Below are 12606 nucleotides of genomic sequence, written 5' to 3'. Positions count from 1 at the left end.
CAATCACTCTTAAAATTTTATATATTACCTTCTAATCCGTATGCATTTGTGTGTGTATGTGTAAGAAAGGACGTACTGTTTTAGTGGATTTCCACTTCCAACCGAAATGTAAGAGACCTGGTTGATGTCCTTGCTTGAATAACACCTTGCTCCCTCTTGCTACCTCAAAAAAAAACAAGACAAAATACATGAAAAAATGGTTTTTAAGACACTGGACATTAGGCAATGGACAGTGATCTCTGGTAGATAGGAAATAAACAAGGTGAGCACTGCAGTTGTTCAGCTTACTACCTTGAGTTTCCAGGCTGTAGCACAGGAATAGAAACTGAAGTGGACTATGACATAAATCACAGCAATATCCTTTTTGACCCGCTTCCTAGAGAAATGGAAATAAGAACAAAAATAAACAAATGGGACCTAATGAAACTTAAAAGCTTTTGCACAGCAAAGGAAACCATAAACAAGATGAAAAGACAACCCTCAGAATGGGAGAAAATATTTGCAGATGAAGCAACTGACAAAGGATTAATCTCCAAAATATACAAGGAGCTCATGCACCTCAATATCAAAAAAACAAACAACCCAATCCAAAAAGGGGCAGAAGACCTAAATAGACATTTCTCCAAAGAAGATGTACAGATTGCCAACAAACACATGAAAGGATGCTCAACATCATTAATCATTAGAGAAATGCAAATCAAAACTACAATGAGGTATCACCTCACACCAGTCAGAATGGCCATCATCAAAAAATCTAGAAACAATAAATGCTGGAGAGGGTGTGGAGAAAAGGGAACCCTCTTGCACTGTTGGTGGGAATGTAAATTGATACAGCCACTATGGAGAACAGTATGGAGGTTCCTTAAAATCTAAAAATAGAATTACCATATGACCCAGCAATCCCACTACTGGGCATATACCCTGAGAAAACCATAATTCAAAAAGAGTCATGTACCACAATGTTCATTGCAACTCTATTTACAATAGCCAGGACATGGAAGCCACCTAAGTGTCCATCGACAGATGAATGGATAAAGAAGATGTGGCACATATGCACATATATACAATGGAATATTACTCAGCCATAAAAGGAAACGAGTTATTTGTAGTGAGGTGGATGGACCTGGAGTGTGTCATACAGAGTGAAGTAAGTCAGAAAGAGAAAAACAAATACCGTATGCTAACACATATATATGGAATCTAAAAAAAAAAATGGTTCTGAAGGACCTAGGGGCAGGACAGGAATAAAGACACAGATGTAGAGAATGGACTTGAGGACACGGGGACGGGGAAGGGTAAGCTGGGACGAAGTGAGAGAGTGGCATAGACATATATACACTACTAAACGTAAAATAGCTAGTGGGAAGCAGCTACATCACTCGGGGAGATCAGCTCGGTGCTATGTAACCACCTAGAGGGGTGGGATAGGGAGGGTGGGAGGGAGTTGCAATAGGGAGGGGATATGGGGATATATGTATACATATAGCTGATTTACTTTGTTATACAGCAGAAACTAACACACCATTGTAAAGCAATTATACTCCAATAAAGATGTTAAAAAAGAAAAAGAGGAAAGAAACTGAAGTGGATCCTAGCAGGCTTCCTAATTTGAGGAGTTGGAGCTGAGAGTCTGGGAAGACCAAGGTAGCTCGAATTCATAGGACAGGGTATCAGAGAGGAGAACAGAGCAAAAAAGAGAACTCCAACAATCAGAGAATCCTTCTCAAGTGTTTTAACAGAGTACTGATCAGGATAATATGGGATGAAAATACCTAAAGCCAGAGGAGTCACCATCTAAAAGTATTAGAACAGTGCCTGGCACTCACACAGGTCTGGGAATAGAACCTGTTCATACCAGCCAGACTGGAAAACTTCTAATTCATGGGGCATTGGGTAGAGAATTCGGAAAGGTCTTGTTTTGGTAGTGGAGAGTAATTAGTCCTAAACTGAGCACTGTTCCAGACCTACCTGAAAAATCATAAAAGTATGACCTGAAAGGATCAAATTGATCCCAAGGAATTTAAGTGCTTGCCAGAGTAGAGGTCAAGGATATTTACCAGAATGCAGAACTATCCAGCACCCAACAAGGTAAAGTTTATAACGTCTGGTATCTGATAATAAATTACCAAGCATACAAACAGGCAGGAAAATGCAACCTATAATGAAGAAAAGAAGCAACAATTGAAACTAACATAGAAGTTAACATTAACAGAGGACATTAAAATAGCTCTTAAAATTGTATTCCATATATTCAAAAAGTTAGGTAGAGACATGGAAGATATAAAAGACCCAAATCAAACTTCCAGAGATGAAAAGTATGTCTAGGATCAAAAATATACTGCATAGTATTAACATCAGATTAGACATTGCAGAAGGATGGATATGTTCATTGATTGTGGTGGTCATTTCACAGTGTATACATAAAACATCTTGTTTTATACATTAAGGTGCTGCAAAATAGAATGATATTCTTATTTTCTTTTAGAGCATCTCTGTTTCTTTACTGAGCAAGTAAAAAATTATTTCAGAATTCCCTTCTCATATTGAATCTTTTTTTCTCTCATTTTCCAGTCTTGTAGGATAATTTTTTTAACTCCCACTTCCAACACTGGAGAAGAATGTAATCTTAATTCTAAATAGTCAAAGGCAGTGTTATACCTCCTCAGCACAGTTGTTCCTAGTAGGGAGTGAGTTTTATTCCTTTTAGGTACTAATGACTCCTGTCTTTCATTGAAAAATGTGAAGTTTCTTGATAGGGTACCTTGGTGTGCATGAGCAATCTTAATTTTCTTATCTTTTTTTTTTTAAGATATTCCACTCTTTTTTTTAATTTTATTTATTTATTTATTTATGGCTGTGTTGTGTCTTCGTTTCTGTACGAGGGCTTTCTCTAGTTGTGGCAAGCGGGGGCCACTCTTCATCGCGGTGCGTGGGCCTCTCACTGTCGCGGCCTCTCTTGTTGCGGAGCACAGGCTCCAGACGCGCAGGCTCAGTAATTGTGGCTCATGGGCCCAGTTGCTCCGCGGCATATGGGATCTTCCCAGACCAGGGCTCGAACCCGTGTCCCCTGCATTGGCAGGTGGATTCTTAACCACTGTGCCACCAGGGAAGCCCCCTTAATTTTCTTATCTTAAAAAAAGTTATCCACGTCATTTCTATTAGATTTTTCCTAATAGCTTCTCACCATTGAAAATTTTAAAGTGCCTCAAAAGTAAGAAAACATTTTTGTACAAAAACATAGCATTTAATTAAAATAGTGAAAAACCTGGAAATTTACTAAATAGCCTACATTTTCTTATCCTACATAGCGACATAGATTAATATTTACAAAATGAAGTTAAATGGAAGGAATAGAAAATGAAATTGTAATATAAGGTATGATTACAACTATATAAAAATACAAAAGGGTAAAATTAAAATGAAATGTGTAGAAATGAAAATAGCTGTATTTGAATGGTAAATTATGGGTGTTCTCTTTTAAAATTTTTATCATTGTTGTTTTAATAACTTTTAAATCGTATTCTGAGTTTTCTAGGGTGGCTCACCACACTCTCAGACTCTTCATCCCATATGTGGAATTTCATTTTTTTCAGCTTTTTTGAGGTATTGACAAAATTATGATTAAAGTGTACAATATGATGATTTGATTTCCTATACATATACATTGTGAAAGAGTTCTAATGATTTATTTAACATGTCCATCACCTCACATATTTACCATTTTTTCTTTTTGGTGAGAACATTTAAGTTCTGCTCTCTTAGCAAAATTCAATTATACAATCCAGTATCACCAACTATAGTCACCATATATCTAATGTATATATTAGATCCTTGGACCTTTTTCATCTTATAACTGAAAGTTTGTACCCTTTTACCAACCATTCTCCATTTCCCCCACCCTCAAACCCCTGGAAAACACCATTCTACTCTGTGTTTCTATGAGTTTGGTTTTTCTTTCTTTACTTTAGATTCTACATATAAGTGATACCATGCAGTGTTTGTCTTTCTCTTTCTGGCTTATATCATTTAGCATAATGTCCTCCAAGTTCATCCATGTTGTCACAAATGGCAGGATTTCGTTCTTCTTTAAGGCTAATATTCCATTTTATACATATACTGTACTTTCTTTACCCACATTCATCAGTAAACAACAACTTAGGTTGTTTCCATACCTTGGCTTGCTGCAATGGACATGGCAGTACAATTATCTCTTTGAGATAATGATTTCACTTTCTTTGGGTATCCCACACAGAAGTAGGATTACTGGATTGTATGGTAGTTCTATTTTTAATTTCTTGGGAAACCTCCAACTGTTTTCCATAGTGGCTATATCAGTTTACATTCCTACCAACAGTGTACAAGGTTTCCCTTTTCTCTACATCCTCACTACCATTTGTTATCTCTTGTCTTTCTGATGTTAGCCATTGTAGCAGATGTGAAGTGATATCTCACTGTGGTTTTGATTTGCATTTTCCTGATGATAAGTGATGTTGAGCACCTTTTCATGTACCTATTGGCCATTTGTATGTCTTCTTTGGAAAAGTCTGTCCAGATCCTTTGCCCATTTATAATCGGGTTTTGTTTTTGTTCTTGTTTCTGTTTTTGTTTTTTGTTTTTATTTTTTGCTACTGAGTTGTAGTATTTCCTTATATATTTTGGATATTAACCCCCCAAAATATTGCAAATATTTTCTCTGATTTCGTAGGTTGCCTTTTAATTTTGTTGGTTTCCGTGAAACCTCTAATGTGAGGAAAGAAGAGAGAATATTGATTGCCACTTTATCTATAACTTATATTGATCAAGGCTGATAATAAAATGCACTTAGCATTCAACTAAAGAGGATGTTGTGTTTTGGTTGCCTAAAAATGTAAACAGTGCCATTTTTTTTGTTTCTAAAGGTGACTTGGAGCAATTAGGGTCAAATATAGAGATATCTCTGTGATTTTGTTATTTCTTTTTAAACTTTAGGTACAAGATTATGGCGCTGCCCTACACTGGTACCACTTTTCTCTGAGATTTTATGCATGTGATCAAACGTACGTGGACTTGGCCAAGCTACAGAGGAACATGGCTTCTTGTTACCTGCATTTGGAACAATTTGATAAGGTCCTTTGATTTATCTGTTTTTCAAAGGCAGCAAATGTTGTTATGGGCAATGGCAGAGAGATGGTTGTAGTGGTGTGACTTCTTGGCTATTAGGTTAGGATGTCTGAGAGTTACTTCATACAGAACAAAGTCAAATTGATATTTTCCTGACTTGCACACTATAAACATTAATGAATGGAACTTCCCAAAAGGAGAGAAAATTTGGAGACTCTTAATTCCATTACTTACTGTTTATTTTTAACACCCTGTTCTGAAAGGTAATATATCATTGCAATTCATGAACAAAGTTATCTGCTGCTAACCATCTGCAGTATTGTCCTTTGAAGCAGAATAAATTTTAAGGTACACATTTTTTTGGGTCAAGCATTCAGTGAGAGCAAACACTTGGATGAAATATCGTTCTTTTACTTTCTGGGTTATCTTTTGCCTTTCCAACCAATCTAAAAAAATGTTCAGCATTTGATTTCTTATCAGGACAAAATTCTAGAAGGTAAAAGGGATAAAACTTGCTTGAGGATAGAGCCATTCATACTCCCCAAAGCATTTGGGACATTTCTTCCTTTGGTTATCATATAGTATGCACATAATGGGATGGGGTGTATTGTCTTGTGGTAAGACGAAAAACAAGAAGTACAAGTATGGATCCAGATAAAATATGAAGGTTTTTGTTGCTTTTTAAGTTTTAATAACAAATTTAGGGGAAAATACGTGACTAAGGGTTGTAATTTTAGACATTTTCTTTGAAGATTTGTTTACTTTGAAGGGTTGTTTACCTTAATAAATACTTCAGATTTTCTTTCAAAAGAATATTTACCATTTAGTTTGTTTGTTATAAATTCACGGTCCTGAAAGAGAAGTTGGAAGGTTACTTAATTCATCGTATTTCTACACAGGCTAGCATTTAAGTGTTTCAGAAAGATGGTTGACTACTGTTTACTTAAAGACCTGAAAAGAAGATGTCACATAGATTTTGTTACCTAATTCATTATATTTCTGCTTAGAATACCGTTACCTATTTCAGAAAGATAGTTTCCTACTGCTTACTTAAAGACCTGTAAAGAAGGCAATCACAAAGCTTTTGTAACTCTATGATTTATGTTAACCTGGAAGATTGGGAAGGACCTGGACCTGGAGCTAGACATGCCAACTGGGGGGATGGATACATCTGCAGGCCAAGGAAGGATGTGTAATCACCTAGTCAAGATAGAAAGAACATAGTATGAGATACTGTGATAGTCTCTGAAGTTACAGAGATGAACAAGTTGCCTTTGACTCAGCCAAGCAGCTGGCATCAGGGTATCCTAATGGGCAGATCAGAAGATTATGGCAATGGGGGAAATTTAAGTGTTGGAAAGATTCCATAAGTTAGGCACATAGGTAGTTGGCATCACATAAGCATATCAGCAGGGAACAGGTCTTCAATCATTTGGACTCAGATGCAGGACTCAAATCTTTGCATCACTGGGGGTATGTGTAGATAGACTAGAAAGAGCAAGGTCGAGCTCCAAACCTAAAGTGAATGGAACATGAGGCTCTTTTTAAGAGTGGAGCTCAGGCATAGGGAGCCAGACTGGGATGCAATTACCAGAAAAAGAATACAAAGTGAATAGATGATACAGTCTTCTAAGACTTGAAGCACTGCTTCTTAAATTTCCTCTAACTAATGTCAAGTTTGGTCCTAGAGCCTAGTGTAGGACTGAACCTGTAATTGGGAGTTCAAATGGTATTAGTAGTAAGGAGGGGAAGAAGAAGAGAGCAGGAAACCAGGCAGGTCCTAATATGTATACTCAGTTTGTGATTATATCATTTAAGGCCAGATTACCTTGTTGATTACTATTAGTGTATTTCTCCATTTCATCCTTCCTGTCTTAAACTTAGCAGATATTGATTTGATACCTCCATATGTAAGGAATACTCTACTGTGCACTAAGACAGATGAAGAAAGGTGAAACAGTTACACAGTTCATCATATTTTACTATTTTGCTATTCCCACCTAGTCTTGTTAATTTTTATTGTCTGCTTTTTTCACTCCTTCCCTGGATCTACTTGAGTACTGTTCAGAAATTTTGTGAAACCATATTTATTGAATCTGCTAAAATTTCATAGTTTTCATATAGGCACTAAGTAAAACTGACTCTTGTTGACTTTCTGTCATACTCCTCACCAATCCTTGGTGATTCCAAAACATTTTTTTTTTATCCCTAAGCACCTATGCCTTATCCTTCCTTTTAGCAGAAAACCTTATCTTCTAATTTCCTGGGCTTGTAGCCACTGACATGAACTTCATCACCTTCTCTCTTTATCCATTCTTTCTTCTCCCTTATCTCTGAGAAAGAAGTAACTTTCCCAGGGGACCTTCCCTACAAATCTCAACCCTAACTCTTTCATCTTTCTCTCTCTACTGTTTCTTTCCCCTGTCACTACAATTATTTTTAGGCCTTCTTTATTCAAAAACCTTTCTTCAACCTTGTCATCCTCCCCAAATTATAGTTTGTCCTTCCTTTCATCACCAAACTTTATAACCTAAAATTACTGCCTATATTTTTTTAGTATTCGTTCATTCAAAAAATATTTATTAACTGTCTGCTACATGTTAAATACTGTCCTAGGCAAATAGACAAAACCCCCTACCCCCACAGAGTTTATATTCTACTAGGAGAGACAGACAATAAAAAGATAAATATTATGGTATATTAGAGAGGTCAGCAAATTTTCTATACAGAACCACATAGTAAATATTTTAGGTTTTCTAGGCCATACAGTCTCTCTTGCAGCTACTCAACTCTGCTATTGTACCATGAAATCAGGTGTAGACCATATGTAAACAAATTGGCATGGCTTTGTTCCAACAAAACTTTATATTTAGGAACACTGAAATTTGAATTTCATGTAATTTTTTGTGTCATAAAGTATTCTTTTTTTGATTTTTTTCAGCCTTTTAAAAAAGTAAAACTTAGCTTGATAGTTGGTAGGCTGGATGGAGCCCAAAGGCCATAGTTTGCTGACCCTGTTATATTAGATAGTGATAAGTGCTAAAGAGAAAACTAAGTAGGAAAGGGTAGTATTAAATGTTTTAGAGGAGGAATGAAGGGTTGGAATTTTAGACAAGGTGGCCAGAGAGGGCCTCAGTGAGAAGGTAGTTTTTGAGTAGAGACCTGAGGAAATGAGGGATCTGGCTATGAGGATACCTTTAAAAAGTGCATTCCAGACAGAGGGAGTAGCAAATGCAAAGGCTCTGGTGTGTGGGGTAGGAGCCTATATGTGGTGTTTGAGGAACAGCAAAGAGACTAGTGTGGCTGGAGCAGAGGGAATATTAGGGAAAACAGGAGATGTGATCAAGGAAGCAGTGGGGAAACAGATCATGTAAGAAAGACATTGTAGTTCATTGTAAAGATTTGTGTCATTAAGTCTAAGTGAGATGGGGAGCCAGTGGGAGGGTTTGGGACACAGGAGTGTCAAGATCTGACTTGCATTTTAATAAAATCACTCGGCCACTGTGTTGAATAGACTGAGCTGGATGCAAGGGTGGAATCAGGGAGACCGGTTTAGGTGGCCACTGAAATAATCTAGGCAAGAGATGATGGCGGCATGGACCAGGATGAAGGAAGTATGGATGGTGAGAAGTGGTCAGATTCTGGATAGAATATGAAAATAAAGCTGACAGAATTCTCTGACAAACCAGATGTAGGATAAGAGAGAAAAAAAGAGACAAGAATGACTCTAAGGTTTTTGGCCTCACCACCTATTTCCCTCTTGATGATTTTTGCATCTGATTCTATAAACTGCTCTTGAATATCACTAGTGACCTTTTTTTTTTTAATAAATGTATTTATTTATTTTTGGCTGCGTTGGGTTTTTGTTGCTGGGTGTGGGCTTTCTCTAGTTGTGGCGAGCAGGGGCTACTCTTCATTGCGGTGCACGGGCTTCTCACTGCGGTGGCTTCTTTTGTTGCGGAGCACGGGCTCTAGGCATGTGGGCTTCAGTAGTTGCGGCTAACGGGCTCTAGAGCGCAGGCTCAGTAGTTGTGGCGCACGGGCTTAGTTGCTCCGCGGCATGTGGGATCTTCCCGGACCAGGGCTCGAACCCGTGTCCCCTGCATTGGCAGGTGGATTCTTGACCACTGCACCACCAGGGAAGCCCCGCTAGTGACCTTTTAATGATCAAGTCTAATGACTTCTTCCCTCAGTCCATTTTGTCCTCTGGTCTCTCTAGCACGAGAGAATATAATACTACTTTTTCCTTCTAGAAACTTTCTCTTTGGCTTCTAATGACATACTCTCTTTTTTTTATTGAAGTATAGATGATTTACAGTGTTGTGTTGTTAGTTTCTGGTGTACAGCAAAGTGATTCAGATATATCTATATATATATATATATCTTTATCATATTCTTTTCCATTATGGTTTATTACAAGATATGGAATATAGTTCCCTGTGTTATACAGTAGGACCTTGTTGTTTTATCTGTTCTATGTATAGTAGTTTGTATCTGCTAATCCCAAACTCCTAATTTATCCCTTCCCCACCTCCCTTCCTCTTTGGTAATTGTAAATTTGTATTCTATGTATGACATACTCTCTTTTTTTTAAAATTAATTAATTAATTAATTAATTTCTTTTGGCTGTGTTGGGTCTTCGTTTCTGTGCGAGGGCTTTCTCTAGTTGTGGCGAGCGGGGGCCACTCTTCATCGTGGTGCGCGGGCCTCTCACTATCGCAGCCTATCTTGTTGCGGAGCACAGGCTCCAGACGCGCAGGCTCAGTAGTTGTGGCTCACAGGCCCAGTTACCCCGTGGCATGTGGGATCTTCCCAGACCAGGGCTCGAACCTGTGTCCCCTGCATTGGCAGGCAGATTCTCAACCACTGCGCCACCAGGGAATCCCTGACATGCTCTCTTAATCCTATTGCTCTGACTGTTCCTTTTTTATTTATGTTATTGGTAGTCTCTTTTCCCAAATAAATGTTGGATGAGGGCAGGTACTGTTTATCTCATTCTCCATTTTATCCTTAACACCCATGAACATGCTTGGTACATGGTAAGTTTTCAATAAACATTTGTTGAATTTATTCTCTTCTCCCTTCTTTTATTTCTGTTGTACACTATCCCCTCAGAAATTCATCAACTGTTTTCTTAGCTTCAGCTCTCCATACCCAAATCTATATCTCTAACCCTGATCTCTCTCATAGCCCACATCCACTTTTCTACCGTCTTTGGGTATATACGGCTATCTAAGACTGAAATCTTAGATTCATGGATTCTTTCTTCTCCCCCTATATTCAGTCGTGTGCCACATCTGGTCAATTCTACCTCTGCAATATTTTTGCCAGCTGTCGCCCCTTCCATCTTTACCTCACTACCCTATGCCAAGCCCTCATTACCTCTAAGACTACTGGAAAAATCTAACTGATTATTGTATCGTGCTCAATAATTTTCAGTGGCACCCTGTAAATAAAGACCAAATTCCTTAGACTTAAGGTCCTCCATAATCTTTATTTATTTTATTTTAATTAAAAAAAAAATCTATTGTAGTATAATTGCTGTACAATGTTGTGTTAGTTTCTGTGGTATAACGAAGTGAATCAGCTATATGTATGCATATATCCCCATATCCCCTCCCTCTTGCGTCTCCCTCTCACCCTCCCTATCCCACCCCTCTAGGTGGACACAAAGCACACAGCTGTTCTCCCCGTGCGATGCAGCTGCTTCCCACTAGCTAGCTATTTTACATTTGGTAGTGTATATATGTCAGTGCCACTCTCTCACTTCGTCCCAGCTTACCCTTCCCTCTCTCCATGTCCTCAAGTCCATTCCTATGTCTGCGTATTTATTCCTGTCCTGCCCTTAGATTCATCAGAACCATTTTTTTTTTAGATTCCATATATATGTGTTAGCATATGGCATTAGTTTTTCTCTTTCTGACTTACTTCACTCTGTATGACAGACTCTAGGTCCATCCACCTCACTAAATAACTCAATTTCGTTTCTTTGTATGGCTGAGTAATATTCCATTGTGTATATATATGCTACATCTTCTTTATCCATTCATCTGTCAATGGACACTTAGGTTGCTTCCACGTCCTGGCTATTGTAAATAGAGCTGCAATGAATATTGTGGTACATGACCCTTTTTGAATTATGGTTTTCTCAGGGTATATGCCCATGAGTGGGATTGCTAGGTCATATGGTAGTTCTATTTTTAGTTTTTTAAGGAACCTCCATACGGTTCTCCATAGTGGCTGTATCAATTTACATTCCCACCAACAGTGCAAGAGGGTTCCCTTTTCTCCACACCCTCTCCAGCATTTATTGTTTGTAGATTTTTTGATGATGGCCATTCTGACCAGTGTGAGGTGATACCACACTGTAGTTTTGATTTGCATTTCTCTAATGATTAGTGATGTTGAGCATCCTTTCATGTGTTTGTTGACAATATGTATATCTTCTTTGAAGAAATGTCTTTTTAGGTCTTCTGCCCGTTTTTGGATTGGGTTTGTTTTTTTGATATTGAGGTACATGAGCTGCTTGTATATTTTGGAGATTAATCCTTTGTCAGTTGCTTCATTTGCAAATATTTTCTCCCATTCTGAGGATTGTCTTTTCGTCTTCTTTATGGTTTCCTTTGCTTTGCAAAAGCTTTTAAGTTTCATTAGGTCCCAGTTGTTTATTTTTGTTTTTATTTCCATTTCTCTAGGAGGTGAGTCAAAAAGGATCTTACTGTGATTTATGTCAAAGAGTGTTCTTCCTTTGTTTTCCTCCAAGAGTTTTATAGTGTCTGGCCTTATTACATTTAGGTCTTTAATCCATTTTGAGTTTATTTTTTGTATGGTGTTGGAAAGTGTTCTAATTTCATTCTTTTACAAGTGGCTGTCCAGTTTTCCGAGCACCACTTACTGAAGAGGCTGTCTATTCTCCACTGTATATTCTTGCCTCTTTTATCAAAGATAAGGTGACCATATGTGCGTGGGTTTACCTCTGGGCTTTCTATCCTGTTCCGTTGATCTATATTTCTGTTTTTGTGCCAGTACTGTACTGTCTTGATTACTGTAGCTTTGTAATATAGTCTGATGTCTGGGAGTCTGATTCCTCCCCCTCTGTTTTTCTTTCTCAAGATTGCTCTGGCTATTTGGGGTCTTTTGTGTTTCCAACAAATTGTGAAATTTTTTCTTCTAGTTCTGTGAAAAATGCCATTGGTAGTTTGATAGGGATTGCATTGAATCTGTAGATTGCTTTGGGTAGTAGAGTCATTTTCACAATGTTGATTCTTCCAATCCAGAAACATGGTATATCTCTCCATCTGTTTGTATCATCTTTGATTTCGTTCATCAGTCTTATAATTTTCTGCATACAGGTCTTTTGTCTCCTTAGGTAGGTTTGTTCCTAGGTATTTTATTCTTTTCATTGCAGTGGCAAATGGGAGTGTTTCCTTATTTACTCTTTAAGATTTTTCATCCTTAGTGTATAGAAATGCAAGAGATTTCTGTGCATTAATTTTGTATCCTGCT

The 12606-nt window shown here is 37.8% G+C and overlaps 2 protein-coding genes across 2 annotated transcripts in view; both read left to right on the top strand.

The window, feature by feature from the left end:
- TEX11 (testis expressed 11) overlaps positions 1–12606 on the top strand; it is a 373633-nt gene that overhangs the window by 228050 nt on the left and 132977 nt on the right. Inside the window, exon 16 of the mRNA XM_082445679.1 lies at positions 4969–5106. Within this exon, the coding sequence (XP_082301805.1) occupies positions 4969–5106 (138 nt within the window). The remainder of the gene's footprint in view (positions 1–4968; positions 5107–12606) is intronic.
- LOC309652341 (tigger transposable element-derived protein 1-like) overlaps positions 1–12606 on the top strand; it is a 162919-nt gene that overhangs the window by 117982 nt on the left and 32331 nt on the right. The gene's annotated exons all lie outside the window — the stretch shown is intronic.

Source organism: Balaenoptera physalus (genome assembly GCF_965194825.1).
Source record: "Balaenoptera physalus genome assembly, chromosome: X".
Classification (NCBI taxonomy): Eukaryota; Metazoa; Chordata; class Mammalia; order Artiodactyla; family Balaenopteridae; genus Balaenoptera; species Balaenoptera physalus.
Note: the sequence above shows the minus strand (reverse complement) of the source record. Positions and strands in the feature narration are given on the sequence as shown.